The sequence below is a fragment of the Dendrobium catenatum genome, unplaced genomic scaffold (genome assembly GCF_001605985.2).
Source record: "Dendrobium catenatum unplaced genomic scaffold, ASM160598v2 original_scaffold_97798, whole genome shotgun sequence".
In the NCBI taxonomy this organism is placed as follows: domain Eukaryota; kingdom Viridiplantae; phylum Streptophyta; class Magnoliopsida; order Asparagales; family Orchidaceae; genus Dendrobium; species Dendrobium catenatum.
The window spans coordinates 262,251-286,631 of record NW_021416236.1 but is presented as its reverse complement, the minus strand read 5'-3'; the positions used below and the strand labels follow the sequence as shown (position 1 = coordinate 286,631).

The following is a 24,381-nucleotide window of genomic DNA, read 5'->3' as shown; positions in this document are numbered from 1 at the left end:
TCCGGTATGAGATTTGCATTCAACATGGCATCAATCGCGATGATTCAATCATTTCATTTAATGATTGAACTTGTTCGACTCAGTCAAGTTATCGATAGATGATCAGGTTTCATATGCTTTATGCCATTGTGAGTGAATTCTCTAATATAGGCCTTGAAGGCTCAATATGAATGTATATAATAATATTCGGTCGACCTCAATCACATATTATTTAATTGGTTCGAGCCGTGTTGACTCCTATCTACCCATATTGAAGGATCGGGCTCGGACTTGAATTCAACTTGTTACCTCGCTGTTGGGGAATTTTGAAAACAGGTTTTGAAAAATATTAGTTTTTTGGTGAATCTTAATTGAAGATTAATTCTAATTCTAAAAGTCGAATATTCGGTAGAAAAGTAATTCAACCGAAGGATGAAATAAAATTTCATAACGTGTTCAGACTTAAAATTATGAAACCATCTTTGAATAATCATGACGGTATTCAGAAAGATTCGTATAGCCCGAGGAAACAAGTGAAGTTCAACTCATATCACCATTATAATTTCAAGAAGTACGATCAGTCGGTTCACATCCAAAACTTATCAAAAAGGGTGTATCTCCAAAGGGAGATAATTTCACTTCAATATATCTTCTAATGTACTAAAGAATATTTTTTGACTCTTTTCCCTAAGAAACATAAGATTTTAGAAAAATTAATTTTAAATCAGGTGTGTGTATGTTCCAAATCTCGTATGCCAAGCCCTCGTAGTTAATTTATCTCGTAGAGAGACAAGTCCCCTACGAAAATCGATTAAAATAGTGACGAATTTTGTTAGATCTTCTGGAGATGATATAAAATGAATGAAGTTTGAAAAATCAAAAGGAATGAATCAAGATTGAACAGTTATTAACGAAGTTAAGGAAGAGAAGTAGGACACTTTGAGATTCCAGAACCATCCGGAAGTGTCCAACTTAATCTAAGTGTTCGCCTTTACGTTTTAGGATTGAATGGAGGCTTTAATTAAGTTGAACATTTATTAGAATGGGATTATATTCCGAAATTTGGGTCTTATAATAAAATTATGCCCAGATCCTAAATCTAATTTGGACACGGACCACAGTCGTACGAACCAACTAATTCAGTGCAAGGTCTGGACTTACCCCGACTGGATGGGGAGCCAGCTACACACTAGTGATTTAAGAGGATGAGTCAAGTCTTTTATGAAAGAGTGGTAGCGACGTTTATTATAAAGTTTTGGAGAGTTGGGCCGACATTCGAGATTTCTAATTGCTCTTTACTTATGTTGGGTGCAAATGCTAAGAACTAATGCAATTAAAATTTGACTCTTTTAATTTGTTTCTAATGCAATGCATGCTAGTTGATAACTTCAAATCAAGTATGCTTGAAAATTTTAAAAACAGTTTAGAAATAATTTTTTAGAAGCTGGGCTTCCCAGGTCGGACTTCGTCCTATAGGTCAGATATCAGCTCTACCCGCAGGCGGGAAGGAGTCTAAAACAAGAGAGAGTAGTGCAGAATATGCATGCGACCGGGGTCGTATCCCGGCTAATTCCTAAATTCGTTATCTTTCTATTGTTTATTTAGACTCACTAAAATTTTAAACTTTTAAGATTACGAGTATAAAATTTTCACACCTTACGAGTCTTACGTATCCAGGCGAAAATAAATCGGCATACAAGCGTAAAAACATTAGAAAACAGGCAACCCTAAAGACAATCACTCACACATCAAATATAATGAATTAATTAATAAATGTCCATAGGCAAAGTTGCCTTTGCTTATTAAAACAGAATTTTGCCAGAAAGTAGGTGGCACCACTGCAACAACCGAATTCTAAACCTTAGTAGAACAAAGTGGTTTTTAATGGGAAACTCTTTGTCTTCAAGTCTCAATCTTGTCTCCTTCGGGTTCATCTTTCAGACTTCTTGAATTCTTCGTAGTAGGCTACCCAAATGGATAAGGGACACTTTCCTTGAGGGGAAGGCCACTCTCTTTCCTCTTTGGGTAGAAAGAGTGATCCAAAATTAGATCTCCAAATAGAAAAGGAGCTTACTCCTCCTAAGGTTGTCTTTTTTCTTTGGAGTCCAAGCTTTGGACCTATTTATCCCAATTCAAAACTCCATTTTCACACACTTGACACTTAATACAAATTAATTTATATCAAATCAAAATTCTAGACTCTCATGCAAGGTTATCCTAAAGTTAATAAATAAGATATATTTATTCAAGCAGTTATATATATGCAGAAAGAAGTAAACACTGGCCACGTCTTTTATATTTGGAGGCTTTAGCAGCTGGAGCACCTGTGAAGCATTTATACAATTGATTTTTTTATTAACTTAGTCCCTTTTATTGCACTGCATGAACTGGCCACGTAGAAAACTATGTGAACATCCAGATCGTACCTATCCTAGAGGGTAATCTAGTCCCAAAAGCATCAATCCACCATAGAGTGAAAAAAAAGTAAACAGACACACGAAGCAATTCTATCCAAACATGCAGTAAAAATCACGAAAAAAGGCACACAGCAGTAAAGTAACACCGGCTTAGCTGATTAGAGTATGTCTTGCAACATCTAAAGTGTGTAAAAGTTCGTGTGGCTAGGGTAATCTAAGCTGGGTAGTTATTAGAGTGTATCTAAAATTCAGGTGATTAAGGCTTAAAGGGGATTTAGATTAAAGTTTGAGTTTATATATTAAGGATTTTAATCAAATATAATTTTAAAAGTTTAATTGATTACTACTTTGTTTCACACCGAGGCCGTGAAAGTTTATTTCACCTTCCTTAGGGCTAAGCTAATAGCCTCGTAGGCCTGGGTTACCCAGCAGATATCAGGGTTAATTAGATTAATTTAAATTGGTTGAAATTAAGAGGAATAAATTAATATTAAGGGAATTATTTACTGATTTTAAATGATTGGTTAGTAATTTATTATACCACTACTCGAAAATTTTGAAATTTGGGAGTTAACAGATTTTAGAGGATTATTTGATATATAACTAAGGGGTCAAAATTATTTTTTAAATTAGAATTAATCTTAAGGATTTCATATTTTTAATAAATAACCTAATTATGAATTGTTAGACAGGGGCACACTAAATTTGGAGTTTTCTATCGAAAGTTATGATTTTGAAGTTTTGACATGTTTTTGACTAAGGTTGACCAAAATGTTGATTTTTTTATTTTGACCGGATTTTGGTGATTTGATATTTTTAGAAAATACTAGGTCTTATTGGAGATCATCAGCCATGATTTTTAATTTTAGAATTTTCTACAAAGTTATGAATTTCAAAGTTTTCTTAATTATTTGAATTTTAAAATTCCTTATTATGAAGGTTTTGATTCATTTTAAATCCAACACTCATTCCAAACTGCATGTAATATTCCCAAAGGTCAGGTATGACCCATGAGCGTTTCCAGTTATTTGAAATTATTAGGGATTTTTATTAATTTTAATTAATTATTATTTTTCATTAGAATTCAATTAAAGTTAAATTGAAGGTCCAGTCAAGGACTTTTTTTTTGGTAGAGAACTATGTTATGGTCATTTGAGATATTTTTTATTTTTTGGATTAAATTTGATTTATTATAATTTTTTTTAAATTTTTTGAGTCTTAAATGGGTTGAATTTTGAGAAGGATAATTTTCTAACCTAATGAGCTCTAAATTCAGTAAAAATTAAACCTATGTTAAAAAATGTCATTAAGTTTAAGGTGTTTGAGTTTCACCTATTGTGTGTATGTATAGTTCCTAGAATTTTCTAGTTTTCTAGACATTTCTTAATTATTTTCCTTAGGTCCCTACTATTCAATGGGCATAATTTGGTGTGTTAACCCTGGTAGACATACATTCACATCACAAAAATTTCTACAGAAAAATACTAAGTATCTAGAGAGTTATGAATTTTAAAAATTTAGGTCCAAAATGGACCTTTACTTTGAAATTCAATCACAGAAAATTAAAGAGCATCTGATCTAAAATCAAAAATAGAATGCCTAAGATGCTCAAGAACATTCACACAAATTTGGGATTAATTTGATCTCTGATTGAAGAAAATTAGGAAAATTAAATTTAAATAAAATCAATTTTCTTATAATCCAGAACTCAAAACAGATTAAAATTATTTTTATTAAATACACATTAAAATATCTTTCCAACAAGCCCAAGAATGTCCAATTTGGTGAAAAATTCAATTTTCTATGAATTTTGGAAGATTTTGAGCATTTTTTGAATTATTTTGACAACTTTGGTACAAATTGCCAATGTTTGGCGCGACGACTGGCGCCACAGCATAATGCACGTGTCACACGTGTACGAGACCCGCGTTCGAATCCCAGACGAGACACGCGTGGTATGCCATGAAATCTGGGCGTCTGATCTTCGTCGGACAGTCCATGATCTTGTCCAGTACATTTTGTAGAAATTTTAATGCTAATATCTCCCAAAATACTCAACGAAATGTGAAATCGTAAGGCTTGAGGCAATTTAATCTTCCAACACTGAAGTTTGGAAGGCTTCATGTGTTGTAGTTTGCTACGTTTAAATCAAAGTTTTAGAAAAATTGCGATATCTTACAATCTGTGTGGACGGATTTTGATGTACTTAGGCTCGTTGAAAAGCTCTCGATATCTCTAAACTTTGGTGAAGGACCAAGAACGATTTGGCGCTAATCGAAAACTGCTCTATCAGGAATAATCTTTTTCTCTCTTTCACTCTCTCTCTCAGTTTGGGTTCTACTTAAGCAAACACACTCTAATGGCCGGAAGAAGCTTAGTTATAGGGGGGAAGCCTTTTTTATGCCTTGGGGGATGTTTTGGGCTGCTGGATTGAAGTTTTTGGAATGTAGGAGGGTGACAAAGTTTCGTTGCTACCTGACGCATTGGCGCTATTCTGTTTTGAACAGAAAGTCATCTCGTGATTTTGGGTATTCGTCGACACGTGTCGTTGGTGAGTATTATTTTTTCGTAATTTTCAGCTTTTTCGCTTCTAAATTCACTTGTGCGCACCGGTCAGACCAACATTGAACAACGAAACTAGTAGAAGAGATTAAAAGCGCCCCCAAAAATATGGTGTGTCCTAAAGCGGGACATGTTTGTATAAATGTTGACTATCTAGGTTTTCAAAATTCTTAATCTTTTTTTTGTAGGTTCACAAATGCCTCCAAAAATTTTCCTTCTAAAGGAAGAGCATAAAAATAACTATATTAATCTTCCCATCTAATCGCTTGCATTGACATCAAAAAAAAAAATAAAAGAAAGTTTATTGGATGATCCGCACATGTCAACATTTTAAACCAAACATGGTCCGCTTTAGACGCGCACACATAGTTGTTGGGGAGCATTATGATTTGCTCAGTCAATACTAGTGTGTTGGATCAAGTCAACCGCAAGGGTTTGATTTTGGAAATGAAAAAGCTCGTAAATTGCAAAAAAAAAACCCAACAGCGGTTGCACCAAAAAATCCAAATAGCCGAGATGACCTCTCTTTCGCGAACGGACAGCGCAGCTTCCGAGTCCGGAACATCAAATAGACTAGATCCAACCCATTTGTGGGGGTTGCCGATCTGGTGAAAATTTAAATTGTTGGGCACGCGAAGCGAACGCACGATAGTGTGCAACCGGTCGACGCGGCGACAATCGATGTAAGTTAAATATTTATTTTATATTGTGTGCAACTGATATTTAAAAAAATAGAATAATGAGAGAAAGAGAGCTTTAAAAAAAAAAGAGATTTTTTCTTTAATAAAAAACTCAAAATACTAACTACCTCCTAAATCCTCATAACATGCATACAACCTCCCACTCCCTCATCCATGCATTTCCACGCAAGAGAGCCGCCCCTTCAGTCCCTCTCCGCTCCAAGCCTCCCAAGTGTTCGAGCCACCCTATTCCTGCCAAGTCCAAATGTAATTCATTTTCTCTCTTTTTTATTTCTGTCTTCTCCTCCCATTCTTCTTCTCATTCTCTTTTCCCATCTTTTCTTATTTTTTACTTCTCTCTGTCTCTCCTATATTTTTTCATTACCCTCCATTTTCTTCTCTCATGTCTTCAATTCTTTCTCCTCATACTTCATCTTCTTCTAACCATTTTTTCTCTCAAAGAACCTACAAAAATCTAGACCTCATTTTTTTCAATCTTTCTACAATCACTTATTACACAAATCACCAACCTCTCTCACAAAAACACTCCACACCTTTCTACAACCTCTCCCAATCAAAAAGCCCCATCATCCTCAAATTTTTCTCTAGTCATAAAGAGAGAAATATTTCTCTCTTACAAATTTAAAAGAGAAATTTCTCTTATAAAATGTATTCTATCCACTATAAACATCTTCCCTCACCAAATTTCACCTCATTCTCTTCTCTAGTGAAAAAAAAATTTCTCGCCTCTCTTCTTCACTAAAATGAGAGAGTGGATTATCTAGTCTTTAAACCCAGCCACTCATATCTCACATCATAAACCTTTTCCCTCTTTTGTTCCTCTTTTTCCCTCTTTGTTCTCTCTAGAAAGAGATCCCCTACTTTTTTCTCATCTCTAAAATGAGAGCGATAGTTTTTCTTATCTAAATATACCACCTCATTTAGGGGTTCATAAATAATTTCAAATGCCACCCAAATGCCCGAAAATTCAAAAATTCCAAAGATATTTAAAATTGAAAAATCATCCATCAAACACTTAAATTAAAATCCATTCACCCTCCGCAACAATTTGCCGGGTGGACAAATTAAAATTTACTTCAGCTCACATTGAGCTAATGCCTAGTCGAAAATATCACTATGATCCATTCTAAAATAATCTCCTGTTAGTAATGACGTGGTATGTGTCATCTGGCCGGCGGTTTTGCCGTCAAATGGCACCGCAGGATAAACAGTTATGACCTGGGGCCTTCTAAACCGAGTGATTTTGCCGCCAAATGGCTCATAAAATATTGGCTGTGACTAGAGTCAATACGCTCCTTAGTATCATCAAATCTTTGAGATATGAATCAATAGGATATGATTAATAAGGCATAAAGCCCTCTATTAGCTAAGGTGGATTCAAATTTGTCCCCTTAGACAAACACCCATCCTAGGTCTACAAGGTCTCCTTGGACAAAGCAACCCATGGCTGCCGACAATGATCCTTCTATCAGGTTGGGTCGACTACCTCCTCTGATTAAGTAGATCATGGACCACGATGGCCAGAGACGACGGAACCATGGGATCTTGATTGGGTCCATCATCCATTCCCCCACCATCCACTTTAAGTGCAAGATGGTGCAATTTCAATTTTAAGTATAAAACTTTTTAAATATCTCAACCCAAATTTCCAAACGTCCAAACTTTTCAAGTACATATGCACATGTTGCTACTATATGCCAGATAACACGTATTCTCTACGTATCTGATTGACGACTAGCCTTAATTGAAACTTCTCTCTCGTTATCGGGAGGGGTAATTAACTATAGGGGCTTGCACTTATAGGAAACCATAGCTCAGATCAGAAAGTCCTCGCAAAATGAGGGCGAAATCTCTAGGTAGTGTCTTATCTACAAACTCATCTGCCTTCCAAAATTTACCTCGGAACTTATTTCATTAAAACTCCCCCGCAAATGAAAAAGCAAAGCGGACGGAGGCCGGGGCCGAATCTTTGGAGCCCACAAACCGGTATCCATTAATTTTACTCCCAGTTGATCGATGACCTGAGTGAAAATGAAATTGTGGGTAGCCCCACTGTCAATCAAAACCACCACCTCCCTATCCCCTATCCCCCCTTTCACCTGCATGATATGATTTGTGGTGAATCCTACTATTGAGTTTTCAAAAAAATCAGCCCACAATGGTCCAGGAATTAGTATGATACCAAATTGATAGGAAATACTTGAGTTCGCAAGTAACCCTAGCGGGAAATACTTGAGTTCGCAAGCAACCCTAACAAGAATTGGTGAACACAACGAAAAAAATTCAAGATCTCCAATGAAACAATCCAAAAACAGTTGATTATATTGTAGGAATAAAACCAAAGGCAAGAACAAGCAAAGATACAATTGATCCTCAATTCAAGAGGAGGATCGTTTTCACCCAATCTCTAGACAATGAATCTAGAGCCCAAAGCCACCAAGAGAACTCCAAGAGAAAATAATAATCATGCATGCCCTAACCCTAGAGCTTCCTAACATAAACCAAATTCAAAATTACTTTTTTAAGCATTAGTCGCCGCCTTTCCTCTTTCTAATTGTCGCCCTAGGGGGGGTTCACGTTGCTTAGCCCGCCTCCTATAAAACTGAATCGGCCCCTCCTAGGCCGGTTGGTTGGTTCGATTCTAGGGAGAACCGTAACATTTAACGAGTCATAGGCAATTTACAGCTCATCTCAAACTACTTAATAGATAGTCACTACTTAATAGATAGTCACCAAATAGTTAGGTCGAGTAATTTTCATTTTTTCTAGTCGTTGCATATAGCTTACATTCCATGTCTAACACTCCAATTAGAGCAGCCATGAGAATTTGGTTTTACCCCATCAACAATAGATAGTCACTACTTAATAGATAATCACCATGGTTCTAGCCTAAAACTCAAGAGGATTCAAATCAAAAAATCTATTGCAAAATCATTCCATCTTCTTAAAAAAATAAATGCATGAGAATCAAAAGATCTATGATCTAAATGACATTCACCAATCTTTGTCCTTCACATGAAAATTCTACATTCAAGTATTCCAATCTTTGTAATTTTATTTTCATTCTAATTTTTCTCTTTTGTTAACTGTCTAGGAGGTATAAAGGCATGTCCTTATTGATAAACAAAGTCGCGCTTCTCTTACCCTTGAACTACGAAGATTGTAATTGATTTCTCCACTAGTTTGTGAGCAAAGAAGTGATTTAGATAATGGAATCCTAAGTGTGTCGCGCTTCTCTCTCTCTCTCTCTCTCTCTCTCTCTCTCAATATATAATCTAACTCGATTTGGAAATAACATAAAGTACAACTGTCCAACAGAATGGGAGTTTAGTTGGGGTAGTTTGGGCAATGGTTAAATGTAATTTTGACATTTGTTTAATCCTCTAATGCCTATTATCAGCATACTTGTTCTCCATTTTCATGAGCCAAACCATCTTGTTCATTCAATCTTATAGCTTTTACATAGCAATCCTTTTGAGCTATATAAAAGTTTAGATTAAAATCTCATACTCTTATTCCACTATTGTGTTTACAAGCCAAAGGTTGAGCTAAGAGTGGCAGTTTCTGTCCTTCAAGGAGAAGCATTGGGGTATATATAGCCCGATTGTAAGGAGATTTATCTACCTACAATTAAAAAGGGAGCGGAGCTAAGGGAACTCCTAAGACAATTTCTAATGGTAGCATAAGCCGGGTCTTGCCAAACCACTATAAATTAGGTTTTCTATTATCTTTCTATGATTGTATTTTATTTTTTGCAATTCAAATTTACTATTTAAACTCTTGTGTCAAAATTTGTGCATTCCCTATTTACTCTATTTACTGTTTTACCTCCCCAACACTCATTCTTACGTCGTTCATGTAAATCAGGATTAAAATTGGGTCAAATCCACTTTGCCTGTTCCCCTTATCTCCCTCGAGTTTCAATTACTGTTGAAAATGAAAAATATACCATTTTTTTAATCATATTGCTGTAACTTTCTCTATAGGTAGTTGTCAAACTAGTGTGGAGAAAGTAACTTTTAAAAATTAATGTGAGTATTATAAAACATATATGGAAAAAGTCGAGCAACTCTCTTATCACCCGCACACTCTAGGTGCATTTGGAGTGGTTGCAATTTTTTTTTAACGGTGTTTGTAAACTATTGTGGGAAAAGAATTTTTTTGAAAGCTTTTGTGGATAAAATAATCTTTTTTTTAATAAAAAAATAATAACTTTCTTATAGCTACAATGCTCAAGTAGATCTCGTTCTCAAACATAGCTTCTCATCATAGAAATTTTTTAAAAAGCAAAAAGCAATAGTAAAATAGATGTGTGACAGCTAGGGTTGCAAGCGGGTCGAGATGACTCGCAAGCCGGTTCGGGCTCGACTCGTTAAACAAGCTTGTGAGCTGAGCTTATCGAGGCACGAGTTCGAACTCAATGAGGCTTGGCTCTTGAGCCCGCGAGCTGGCTCGTGAGCTTGCCAGCCAGCTCGTTATTAATTACTTCTTTAATAAAATATTTATATATTAAAGACCGAATGAGGCGGGAAGTGGGATACGAACGAAAGATGGAGCATGGGCGTGGCGGAAATTTTGATTTCCAACACTATGTGTGGGTGGGAATTTTGAATGGTTGGGCGGGAAGCAGGACGTGGGCTCGCATGCGGATTGGCGAACAATGGTGGGCTCACGCACGAACAGCAGGACACAAACAAAGCGAGCTATGCGTGGAATGCGAACGACGGTGTGCTCGCGTGCGAAATGCGGAATGCGAATGACGCGGGCTCGCGTGCGGAACACAAACAATGGCGGTACTCAAATCCCAAAATCGAGCGATTCAATGAGCCATTTGCAATGCGACGAGTTAAAAGCTTGACTCGAGTTGGAGCTCGGTATTTGGCTTGCGAATCGAGCTTGAGTTTGGTTTGACTCGACTCGTTTACACACCTAGTGGCAGCACGTTGAAAAGCAAAACTATGAGAAAGTTGCCCCTAATAGACACTAGCATATTTGGTTATAAATACAATTTTTTAAAAAACAACAAAAAGGCAATAGTCAAACAAGGGCGTGTTAGCAATTTGTAAATAAAATAGTGAAACAACTATCCCAAATAGACCCTCAAAATGAGGAACAACATCTAAGTTATAAAACAGAGAGATACTCCATATTATAAAGAAAGAAATAAAAGCTCCAATAGAAATAAAAGGGGCAAGTCCAATTTTGTGAAACATCAATATCTTGCCCATTTACAAATCTAGCACTCAACTACTAATAATAATAACACTTAAATCTAAAAAAATAAGTCAAAATGCCCATATTTTTTCACTTTTATCAATTATCAATGATTTGAATGAGGCACAGACAAAATGGGGATTTTTTAGTAGTTTTTTTTTTCTTTGGATATTTGAAGCATCACCAACACAAAAGGCCAATGAAAATGTCACAAACTAAGATATATCATCAAGACTTTGCATTAGGACAAGTCATTAGTCCATGTTAAACTATTTTATTTGCTCCTAAATGTTATTATATTTATCTAGGCTTCTAAAAGATCGATAAATAGTATATTGCCTTGTACTTTTAGATACATTAAATAAAATTAATTTTTTATTGTGCAAATTTCATGTAAAAAAGACTTAATGACTGCTCTAAACATTGGTGAAGTTTGGTGGCTAATTCCCTAGGATTTGGGTGAGTCCTTAATTATCTTTTCTTATCCCTGCTCCCTTTTTCTAACACAATCTTTATTTCCTCCACATAAGGCTCCAACAATCTAATACCTAGCCTCCCTCAACACAAGACACATCCAATCTCTTAAAAACTCTCCTATATATTCCCCTAGGATATTGTCTTGTACTTTTAGATTAATTAAATAAAATTATTTTTTTCTTGTGCAAATTTCATGTGAAAAAGCTTAATGACTGCTCTACACATTGGTGAAGCTTTGTGTGGCTAATCCCCTAGGGTTTGGGTGATTCCTTAGTTATCTTTTCTTGTCCATACTCCTCCCTTTTTCAATCTTCATTTCCTCCACATAAGGCTCCAACAATCTAATACATCCCTCAACACAAGATACATCCAACCTCTTAAAAACTCTCATACATATTCTCTCGCATCCCTCACAACTTCTCAAAATCTCAATTCCCGCTTACCCTACGATATCCCAGCTAAAAAGAATTTATAAAGAGACAATTTTCTATTATGAGTAATTGAATTAAAAATTTCACAGCTCCATAACAATTGATCTAAAATCCATAAAAATATCAGCATTAGTTCTCTAATATCCCAAACATTTGTTCTTAAGTTCCTCAACATTTTTCTATAAAGAAAAACTTGTCTTTGGATAGCCTATAAATTTCAACATTAAATTTATCTAACCGGGAATATCCTTTTTCCCACCTCTTAAACCTTCCATCACCATTATAAGGGAACATCAATCAAACGGTTGTCTTCACCACTAAGATCCTATAGCCCTACATAAGCATTAGATGTAACTACGATTTAGATATGCACATGCTGTTCCGAAAAACAAAAATTACCTGCACCGCAGCACCCAGGGCAACAACCTCATCAGGGTTGACAGTAACATTTGGATCCTTTCCAGTCAACTTCTTGACAAGCCCCTGAACAGCTGGAATTCTGGTTGATCCACCCACAAGAATCACCTCATCGAGATCTTTGAAAGACAACTTTGCATCTCTCAAGGAATTTTCTACAGGAGTTCTCAACCTGAAATTGGATAAAAATATAAAAGCAATTCAGCAGCAAAAGAAAAAAATTACAGCATAATACCGCATGTAAAACTAAGAAGGTAAGTTAGCAGGGCTAAAGTTCCAACAAAGATCATCATAAGATGCTTTTGTTTATCATTTGAGAAAATCACGTAAGAAACACAGATTCCAAATGCTATCAAAAGAATTCTAGCCAAGAAAAAAAACAAACAAGCGTAAAATAACTGTACTAGAATCATTCAGCCAAAAGTTATGATGAGTGAAAATGAGTTTATATAAAACGTTACGGGTACTAATTGATAAAAAGGATTAGAGGTTTTTTTTTTCAGATGCAAGTGATGAAGATTAAGAACAAATGAATACCTATCCAGAAGGTCTGAACACAGCTCCTCAAACTTTGCCCTTGTCAGAGTTGTCTCAATGTGCTTTGGACCATCAGCAGTGGCAGTTATGAATGGCAAACTGCAACATAAATTTTGGGTAAAAATAATGGCCCAATCAGATACAACAATGAATAACAAAGTTGACATGAGAAACTAGCCTAATATTTGTCTGGGTTAAGGATGACAGCTCCATTTTGGCCTTCTCTGCCGTTTCTGTCAGTCGTTGAAGGGCTTGTTTATCTTTAAGGAGATCAATGCCTTCATCTTTCTTGAAGTTTGCAGCCAACCAATCAACCACCCTCTGCGGAAAATGAAGACAGACAAAAACTTTCAGGAAGGGAATGCTAATCACTACAAAAGTAAAAAAGCTGCACTGGCATATGCAGTCATTAACAATGTCATTACTGCATCAATTGAGCCTCTTAACAAGTAATAAGAGTATTTCAAGGAACGCAAACCTCCTATAGTATTTCTATAAAAAGGAAAAGTTGAATAATTCTACGGAAGGGAACTATAAGGAACAAAAGTGACAAGAAAAATAAATTCTGCTATTATTAATTTCTCAATCTTTTAGTAGTCCAATGAGGAGGCTGTGCCCAACGAGGCATTCTATCAAAATGATCAGCAACTCCAAATCTGATAGTGAATCCAACAGCAACGTTAAAAGATGTAGTTAAAAAAAAAAATAAATAAATAAAAACGTTAAAAGATGTAGCATGGTCTAACTTGAGAAAGAAAAAAGGGATAATTAAATCATAAAGTATGCATGACAACTTGCATATGAAAGTTTCAAAGAGCCCATCACATATATCCATGGAAGAAAAGAATAGGAAAAAATCCAAATAAAAAAGAAAAGAAAAAAATAAAGGCCATCTTTTCCTAAAGTTGCTTGCCTACTACATAGCCATCCCTAGGACTCTTGCATCCATGCATTGTCAAATCCAAGGCAATACAAACCTAACTTATAAATCATAAGTCACTTTTTTCTCCATTTGATATATAAAGCTTACCTCCTATTTTATACGAACTAGAAAGTAAGCATCTTACATTTTTTGTAAGACAAATATATCATTCAAAAAGCATCTTCAACCATTTGGGCAAAATATTTTTTTAGAGGGGTCAAAATTTCAAATTTATTCTTTATATAGGCTTTTTTTTTAGGGTGGGCAAATAGCTCTATGGGGATCCGCCCATGGTGTTTGGTCAAAATTAAAAGAAATGTAGGATAAAATTTTGAAGTAATTAAAATGCACTCTCTAGCCGATTTTCAAATACATCGTAAATTATTTGTTATTCCTGCTCCAGCCACCTGAATTTAACATTGTCGTAGCCAGGTCCCAAGTCATGAATGAGAAAAGTGAAGGGTTGTGTTAGCTAGCGTAAAACTTGTGAAATAATCATGACATAAATTATTTATATTGTGTTAAAGCTAGGGTGTTCCCGGATAGCGATTGGTTGTATGACTTGATTATAGTAAGAAGTGTGTAAAGGCTGCTGCACTGACGCCTGGGTACGATGTTAAATAGGCAAGGGTTCCCACATCATGGACAGATGTGGGCAAAGAAGTTAGTCAATAAAACTAGAATTAGGATAAGAACTTGAAATATAGGATCTCTTACAGGCAAATTAATAGAATTAATAGATATTATGATTTATAGAAAGATAAATATTCTATATATTTAGGAAACTAAATGGGTTGAAGATAAGACTAAGGAGATTGATAATTTAGAGTTTAAATTTTGCTATTCTGGTAGGAATTGTAAAATAAATGGTGTAGGTGTAATTTTAGATAAGAGCTTGAAGAAAAATGTAGTAAAAATTAAAATAATTGAAAATAAAATTATAACTTTAAAGATTGTTGTTGATGCTAAGATTATTAATATTACAAGCTCTTATGCTCCTCAAGTAAGTTTGGATATGTTCAAAATTAAAACTTTTTAAATGACTTAGAAGACTTAATACAAAAGATACCTCATGAAGAAAGTTTGTATTGATAGAGATTTAAATTGACAAGTTGGTAGAGAGGTAGAAGGTTTTAAAAGAATTCATGGTGATTATGGGTTTGGAGTAATTAATTAAGATGGTAGGATCATATTAGATTTTTCTCTAGCATATAATTTTATAATTGCTAACACCTTGTTTAAGAAAATAGAAGAGCCTCACATTACATCACTAACTCTTTTAATTTTCCTGGCTATTGTCACCAATAGGCTCAAATTTGTAAGGTTAAAGAACAACAAACATGGAAGGAATTGGACAAAGTTGATTAGCCCTAAGATCCAAATAGGAAAAGGAGCAAAGTTAATTAGTTCTATGCAAACAGAAAAACAATAATTAAAAACTTATATTACAAAACTTTTCAGAAAAGTTGGAATCACGTAGAATGGTAGTTGCATTCCTTGCAAAATGTCAAACTAAGCAGAAACAAACAAAAGTAATGGTGCGTACTGTGTTCAACAGATCTGGGTTAAATTTTCTTAACGAACCTTATCAAAGTCATCACCACCAAGATGCGTATCTCCAGAAGTAGAAAGAACTTCAAATACACCATCTCCAACCTCAAGTACTGCAGGGAATGTTCAATAAAATTAATAATCTACAAAAAAATAAGCTAGTGCATCATCAGACTAATGATTGATCAAATATTAAACTTGTTAAGTTTGAAACAATAGGCATCATAATTTATCGCACCAAAGCATAGAAAATAAGCCAAAATATGTTTGCTAAAAGCATGCATATCTTGACTGCCAACTCTGTAACAAGCAAACCCTAGTTATAGCTTTTCTATTGAATGATACATGCAAAACAACCCATTAAAAACCTTAAAACTCTAAAACAAAATTCATTCAAACAAAAGAAGTCGATAACAGAAGCCATATAAATGAATTTTAAAAAAATAAAAAGCAATTCCATATAAAATTTAAAATAGCAATTAAAAATAGCAAAAAACTGTTGATTGATTAACCTGAAACATCAAATGTGCCGCCGCCCAAATCAAATACGAGGATAGTTTCATTGTTCTTCTTCTCAAACCCATATGCTAATGAAGCAGCAGTTGGTTCATTAATGATGCGGAGGACTTCCAAACCAGCTATACGACCAGCATCCTTTGTAGCAGTCCTTTGGGAGTCGTTGAAATATGCAGGCACAGTAACGACTGCTTTAGTCACTTTGTCATTTAAGAACTTGGATGCATCATCAACAAGTTTCCTCAAAACCTAAGAGTCAAGAAAATAAGATTAGATGGAAGCCGATCAGACAGAATAAGAAAATAAAAATTGTTAATACAATCTTTTGGGAAAACAGCATCCTAACAACTAATAGGTGAGTTAGTTATTCTAAGATATCCATTCACAGTACAATAAGAGAATCAATTAGCAAGCAACACTATTAATGAAAGCAAACCATTGTGAACTAGGACGATTTAGAGTTTTAAGATTAACTAGTATAAACCCAGGATTAAGATGAATAAAGAAGCTTATAAAATATCATAATTCACAATTTCATAATTTAGGCAAAGATTAATCTTTTTGGATACATAATCAGAAATAAAATCTAAAATTCGCATAAAGAAACTAAAATTTCTTAAGAAATCTAATAACAAAATAAATTCAACTTTGATTAAGATTTATACCACAATAATGGGGCAATATGGATCAAACTTGAAATAATCCTGATCATGTACATAGAAATCACAAATTGGAAGATCTAGTCCACAAACTGGGACGAGGAGAATTCCCTCCCAAAAATTTTCAACACAACTCAAGAAGTGCTCAAAGAATCCATCAAAAACACTAGAACTGAAAGAAAATTAAAATCCATATGATCATTCAATGAGTTATCTTAGAGGTCCTATTTGTAACCCAAAATACATTAACTCTCAAAATCTGCCAACTTCTTGCCTAATTTTACAAGTTTCAATTCAGCACTCTTAAATTCCAGCAAGAACAACAAGTTTCAAACCATGGCTTTGACAAATAACGTATTTCCACATTTAGAATCCCATTCTATCAACTCTCTACAATTTTGAAAGTTCCTGCAATATAATAACAGAGAAATACAAGGAAAACAACTGGGCCGACATGTCTACAATAGCAAAGAAGGAAGCCTAGCAACAAATACAGTGTCGATGCCAGAAGAAAAAGCCACAAAAGGAAAAATAGTAGAAGGAAACCACCAATTAACCAATGTTGTATTGTCAGGGCAGAGTGACTAAAGAAATATTAAAGGCACAAATCAAGATGCATTCCCACAAACGTACACTTTTTTAAGCAATAAAAAATTTTATTAAAACAAAAAAGAAATATATTCAAAAGAGAGTAAAGATTATCAAGACCTACTAAAGTGAGTTTAATGAGAAGAGCCATCTTCAAATGCTTGATAGGAAAAGTCAATCAATTGAGGACTTACAATATAATATCTTCAGTGTCGAGAGATGAGCCCACTGATATAATATTGTCCACAAAAACCTTGAATTCGGAGGGGCATTGTGTAATCATTTTATTTTTCATGAAGATGAGATGAAGCTCATTCTTCAACTAAATTACTTTAAAGCAATTCGAGGATTGAAGGCGTCTCTCAATCATTGCCCAAATGTTTGAACAAAAAGTAAGGTTTAGAACATAGGAAAGAATGGGTGTGGTATGTTAGGGTAGAGAGTAGTGGCCATATTTTGGTCAATGAGTATCTCCGTATTATATCAGGGGTTAGGATGAGTTCGTTGTTGAACATATGGTTGTTTTGTTTGGGCAAAAGGTAGACCCATGTAAGAAACCTTCAAAGCCATTTGTTGCGAATAACTTGAGCATTTGGGACCTCTACAGTGGTTAGTTGTTGCTTGTGAATTGTGCATTGACAACAAATTTTATATTAGAAATAAGGAATCTGAGAAAAGAGAGAACAGAGCATTTGTCAAGTTTGAATGATGCAAGGTCGTCATGAAGGGAAGAAGAAACCAGTTAATCCATTGCCATTGCAGAGTATAAAAGCTAGGGAGGAAGGTAGATGTAGTAACGCTACATCTCTGATACCATAATGAAGTAAAGAAACAGAGCAGTGGATGCAAGCTAAATGAGAGTATGCATATCAGCAAGGAAGAAGCATATCATTTTTCATTTAATTTGGTGATAAAGTAATACATCGTTTCTCTGTCTCGGAGGAGCGGTGGAGATTTCTTGAGCTTTTGGAATTGCGTGACTGGTTTCGGTCGTAGCTGCTCCACATGTGATACGCAGCTGTGGTTATCATGAGCTGGGCTATCATCACTAAATCCCCATTAATATAGAAACCATTTGTGGGGATAGGAATGTCGTCAAAATTTCAAACAGTTAAGGAGCAGCTTTGAAAAACCAATCATCATATTATTAAAAAAAGAAGGAAAGCCTAAACAATTATCAAAAAAAGAAATCCATAGACAGGAATCAAAATCAAAACCAACCTGAGAAGAAATTTCCTCAGCCGCAAACTGCTTTCCAATCGCCGGGCATTCCAGCTTGACATTCCCATTCTCATCCCTCACGACCCTGTACGAGACCTGCTTCGACTCCTCATCCACCTCCACCATCTTCCTCCCAATGAACCGCTTCACCGAAAAGAAGGTGTTCTCCGGATTCACTACAGCCTGGCGCTTCGCAATCTGCCCTACGAGCCGCTCCCCGTTCTTCGTGTACGCCACAACTGACGGAGTCGTCCGCTGCCCCTCAGCATTCGTGACGATCGTCGGCTTCCCACCCTCCATCGCCGCCACCGCAGAATTTGTCGTGCCAAGATCAATCCCCACGACCTTCTCGCAGACAACCCTCAGATGCCCGCTAGACCTCCTGGTTGCCTTCCGGTTGCAGATCCGGAGTTCCTTACCAGTGAAATTCTCCGGCCGGCGTGTGCCGAGGAAGACGGAGGAAGACATGCAGGGCGACAATGGTTTCCTGAATGAACGAGGAGCAGTAGCCGAGCAGGAGGCGTACATGTTGGCGCCGGAGCACGACATTGCCATGAAGGGAAAACCCTAACCCTAGCAAGTCTCTACCGCTGCGCCGAGCCTCGGAGGGACAAGAGGAGCCGGTTGATAACGATGTTGAAGCACGACTGCACGAGGAACATGTGGGGAAGGAGGGAAGAGCAAGATAGTTTTAAGTTAAAGCCGTGCGTCCTCTTTTCCCACAACAATCCACCACGCATTTCATGTTGCCACGTGTCTCAAAAACTTGGTATGCCACGTGTTGAATCCTTAACAGTCTGTGTTTGCATTTCACTCCCAGCAATAGTAGTTATAAGTTTCAATAACTAGTTCAAAGACTTTGACATCTACGAACAAGTATCTTAATGTCATGTGTATGGCTTTAAAATTGCTATTTAATGGTTTTTATTAATTATGAGGGATTTTTTTTTATGAAAATTAGTTATTGAGGTCAATTTTATTGATACTAATGTAGAACCCATTAAAGATATAAAGAGGATCAAATAAGAGTCGATTTAGTTCAATAGACTTAAGGTTCGTTTGGGGCGATTTTTTTATTGCTTTCTAAAACGGAGTTTTAGTACAAATTTTTTTATTTTTTACTAAAACTCCGTTTTATAAAGCAATAAAAAACTGTCCTAAACGAAGCTTATATAGTTATATTCTTTTTAAAACTAAGTTTGACTTTTGTTGGAATTGAGTTCGAAATTTGTTCCATATTCTAATGATTGAATTTAAATTTGTTCGTGCGTGATATACGGATCATACTTTCAAGACTTATAAAATTTCACTGTGTAATACTTGACAAAGAGAAAAAAGAAAAAAGTGACAGGATGTGTGTGAGGATTAATTATTCTATGCAGTCGTCGAACGTCCTCCGAAGACCAATCAGAATTTACCGCATCACTCATGTGCTCGGTACTTCTCGGTACCGTGACTCGATAACTTTGACATGGCGCGTTCTGGTTGGTCTCCGAAAAGTGTTTTGCGTCCGGCATTCGCACATAATAATTTCTACGAGTAGCGAGCGTAGTCATGATGAGTGACGAGTAATCTTTGACTCTTGGTGAGTGCATCATAATCATTTCACGAGTGCACTTTTAACCTTCCGCTCTTCATGGCATATTTGGATATACATGAACGCTATTTAAATAAATTTGAAAGTAGTTATAACAAAGTTCAAACCTAATTCGATTGTTATTCATATATTTTTAATTATTGTGTGAACATAATTCAAAACATAGTTCTAATTTATTTTGACATACATTTAAATAAGATTTCATAAAAAATTGAATTGTTTATGTGCTTAGAATATATATTTTTTTGTTATATTTAGAATAAACTTTTCTCCTGCAAATAAATCAAATATCAATACTTATGTGTTGTATGATGGTTAATGAAAAAATAAATAAATTGATTAGACTTTTATATGAAAGTAGATCAAATGATTGATATTTCAAAGAATTATTACCTTAGAAGATATCATAGATCTTTTATCATAATTGTAATGACAATATTGGTGTTGCAACATTTTGGTAGATCAAACCATATGACATCAATTCCTCCAATTAGGGGTGTCAATTTCTGACACGACCCGAAACCCGACCCGAACCTGACCCGGAAAAATTCGAGTTTGGGTCAACCTGAACCCGAAAGGGGTCGGGTTCGCGGGTTCGGGTTCAACAAATCAACCCGTTTTAAAAATTGGGTCGGGTTTGGGTTGACCTAGCAACCCATAATTGACCCGAAAGTAACACGAAAGCTCATATTTGACCCGAAAACCCGAGATTGACCCGTTTTTTACCCGAAAATTGAAGATTGGCCCGATTTTTGACCTGAAAACTAGCAATTTTGGGTCAACTCCGGGTCATTCGTGTCGGGTCGGGTTGACCCGGACCCGATTCGGGTCTGGTTCGGGTCCGGAAACCTAACACGTTTTAAAAACGGTTCGGGTTCTGATTGACCCGAATACGGTTCTGATTGACCCGAATAGTGTCGGGTCAGTTCCAGGTTCGACGCGAACCCGACCCGTTGACCCGAATTGACACCCCTACCTCCAACCCAAATAGTTACGGAATATAATCTTGCATTATTCATCAATAATACTTTAATATCATCTTATTTGTGGGTCAACTGTGAAGGAAAAAAAAAACATATTACAGCTAACGCTTCATTTGGAACAACTTTCTTGCTGATTTCTAATTAAACAGCTTTTTAGTACGAAATTCTAATTAAAAAAATATTTGTTCTATAAAGCTGCTTTAAAAAATAATAAAAAACTGGCCTAAATGAAATATTAATATAATTAAATATTCCTTAACTAAAATAATATGTACCAATAGTAAATGAGCATGATATAAAGCTAGCTCATCTGGCACATATTAATATACATTGATTTTAGAGGAGAAAAATAGTACAAATGAAAAGAAAAAGAAAAAACTCAATCTACGAAATTTTTCATCAAGGATTGAGCAATGCCTCACAATCAAATGCATCTAAATAATGTCCTTATGAACTATTTAGCTTAAAACCACTAATTAAATAAACTTGTTGACTCCTAAAATTTGAATGTCTTAATGATATTAGAATTTGATGATCTTGGGCTAGTTGGATTCGTCTCGTCGAGCCGCTCGATTAGACTATAAGCATGTCATGTTTGTAAACCATTTGGTCATCCAATTTATGGTTTGAACCTTCCAAATGTGCGTCGGGACTTTCATTTGGGCTTATTTGGGCTCATATTGAGTCGATTTTGATGTCGTTGGTTTCATATTTTTTATATGTTCGATTTGATTATAAGTTTGCTGAAATCAGAGTTCAGTTGTTCACAAATTTAATTTTAAAAGTTACAAACTTGATTATGCCTTGTGATTCATGCCCGATCAAGATAATTTTTTGATGATATATCAAGAATATTTTGATAATAAAAGTGTTAAAGAAAACTGTGCCTAAACTCGATGAAATATAAGACTAATATGGCAAGATTAACTATAATATCTAACAAAGCATATTCATATTATTTCAAATTCATGAAATCATAATTCCACAATTCATGTAATGGATTTATATGAATTAGACACTTGTGAGCGAGGATGTTAAAGATTTACTTTTCATTTGAAATAACTTTGTTACTTCTTTGTGAAGCAATTTTTTCCTTTAATAATTTTTAGTATTAAAAAACTGCTTAAGAAAGCAATAAAAAAATCGCCACAAACAAAGTCTTAACCCTAAACATTAATATTGTTGCGTCCTGGAGTATTCGCAGCGGTATAGTAATATATAGTTTAATGTCTTAGCATTGTATGAAGATCCAACACACAATCAGATAAGTAAGAGGGTGTAGTTCATAAGAGACATCAGAGTTTTTACGTGGAAAACCCTTAAAAAGGGGAAAAACCACAGGGCCTAGCCCAGTTGAAAATGATTCCACTATAATTTGAGTCGGTTACAAAGGGCTGACCCGCCTCCAAGGGCTATCAGATTACAATTAGCAATTGTTTGATAGAAGTCTGGCGTTAGACCCGATGTCACTTGATAGTACCTTGGCGTCACCTGGAAGTTCGGGTGTTAGTTGGTAGTCCGGCCTTAAGCAGAATGTCGGGCCTTCAGCAGAATGTCGGGCATTCTGCAGAACGTCGGACATTGAGCAGAACGTTGGGCCTTCAGCAGAATGTTGGGACTTGAGCAGAACGTTGGGCCTTCAGCAGAACATCGGGACTTGAACGTCGGGCCTGAACGTTAGGCCTTCAGCTGAACGTTGGGCCCTGAGGTGCTGGTGAAACGAAGCTCCGACGATGGTCCAATGAGGTTCCGGTGGTGGTCCGACGAGCTCCGGTGGTGGTCCGGCGAGGTTCCGGCAGTGGTCCAGCGAGCTCCTGTGGTGGTCCGGCGAGGTTCCATCGGTGGTCGAGGAGGAGCTTATTCCTTATCTTCCTTCTCTTTTCCTCTTGCTTGCCCCCTCTGTAAAGAATGAGGGCTCTATTTATAGATTTTATGGAGTGGCATAGCTCGTAAATAGGCGTGAGATCATGGGTGAATAGGGAGTGGTTGAATGGACGGCCGATATCGAATCCTATGATCGTGCACCGTTCGTTGGACATTTGAAAGTCTTAGATATGTCGGAATTCGTCGAGCTTGGACTCGTTGGATTTGTATCGTCGAGCCGTTCGATTCGAGTATAAGATCGTTAAAATCAGAGACCGTTTGGTATCTCAAATTGCGGTTTGAACCTTCCAACAGCGCTTCGGGTCCATGATTCGGACCCATTTGGGCTCGGATCGAGTTGAATTTGGTGTCGTTGGGTTCGTATTTCTGAGACGCTCAGTTCAACTGTAAGCTCGTTGAAATCAGAGTTCAGGTGCTCCCGAATTTAATTTTTGAAGTTCCCAATTTGATTTTTGCCTTGAGATTCGTGCCCGATCAAAGATTATTTCATGATTACGTATCAAATATCTTTCAAAGAGATTATATATAGCTATAGAAGACTAACAATCAATGAAAACAAATAGCCTTCCATGTGGTGGATAAGGCTCTACAGAGTAGGACCCTAGTTGTCTATGCTGTGGAGAAGAGGGGAGTTGATTGGTGGCATGGCAATATGCCAAAGCAAATATGCGCAAATACTGGTAGCTAGGAGCAGCGGCGGAACCAGCCTTCTTAGAGGGGGAAACTCATAAAAAAACAAAAATATATATAAGACCCTAAGCTTCGGATGATTTAAGCTTTTGTTTGGGACAGCTTTCTTACTACTTCTTAAACAGTTTTTTAGTACAAAAATATCTAAATCTAAAAAAATTTTAGAGCAAAAAACTGATTTAAAAATGCTAAGAAAGTTGTTCTGAACAAAGCATTGTGACATCTTTCTTAATTCTTAATGTTTTATGAAGCATTTTTTTAGTATAAAAATGTTTAATTCATAAAAAAATCTATACTAAAAAAATACTTTATAAAATAACAAGAAAGCTGTCCCAAATGAATTCTTAGGCTTCATTTCGGATGAATTTTTTATTATTTTTAAAAATAAGGTTTTAGTACAAAAATTAAAAATTGTGTATTAAAACTCTGTTTTAAGAATCAATAAAAAAATAGTACCACAATAAGGAAAGAGAAATTGTCGTATTTAAAAGAAAAAAGAAAACTCTTGTTAGAACTGCTTCACGTTCAGCATTATAGGATTGGTCTTTGTCATGTTGCGATGTTGAATACAATCATTTTTTTTTTATATAAATAAATGCTAGCGCACTTTTCATATTTAAATTACATCAAATTTATACTTAGTAAAATACGGACTTAGTTTGAGACTGCGAAGTCTGTTTGCCTTGCCCCAATTCAAATGCGTCAAAAACTATAAATTTAATTACTCGCTTAAATTTAAAAAAGAAATGTAAAAAATGGGATGGAATGAAGACTAACGTGGTTGATGATTGGGAGCTTTTGTTTCTTTTCCATTGGCTACTGGTTCGTCCAACATAGTTCCCCATTATAAATTTCCCAAACTGTCCCCATTATAAATATTTTAATTTTTTTAGGGGGGCACATAAGGCAGTTCCGCCCTTTGCTAGGAGGGCGTTTTGGAGTGTGGCACACTAGCTATTTTACGAATTTTTTGCTTCGTTTGGGATGGCTTTTTTGTTATTTTCTAAAAAAAAAATTCTAGTATGACAAATTTTA

At 35.8% G+C, this 24,381-nt stretch overlaps 1 protein-coding gene across 1 annotated transcript in view; it reads right to left on the bottom strand.

Moving 5' to 3' along the window:
• LOC110109555 (stromal 70 kDa heat shock-related protein, chloroplastic) overlaps positions 1-18,862 on the bottom strand; it is a 33,784-nt gene extending 14,922 nt beyond the window's left edge. Inside the window, exons 1-6 of the mRNA XM_020840667.2 lie at positions 18,193-18,862; positions 15,721-15,973; positions 15,242-15,321; positions 12,914-13,056; positions 12,736-12,834; positions 12,181-12,370 (exon numbers count right to left, since the gene is read on the bottom strand). Coding sequence (XP_020696326.1) covers positions 12,181-12,370; positions 12,736-12,834; positions 12,914-13,056; positions 15,242-15,321; positions 15,721-15,973; positions 18,193-18,747 — 1,320 coding nt within the window. The 5' untranslated portion in view covers positions 18,748-18,862. The remainder of the gene's footprint in view (positions 1-12,180; positions 12,371-12,735; positions 12,835-12,913; positions 13,057-15,241; positions 15,322-15,720; positions 15,974-18,192) is intronic.
• Positions 18,863-24,381: the final 5,519 nt, after the last annotated feature.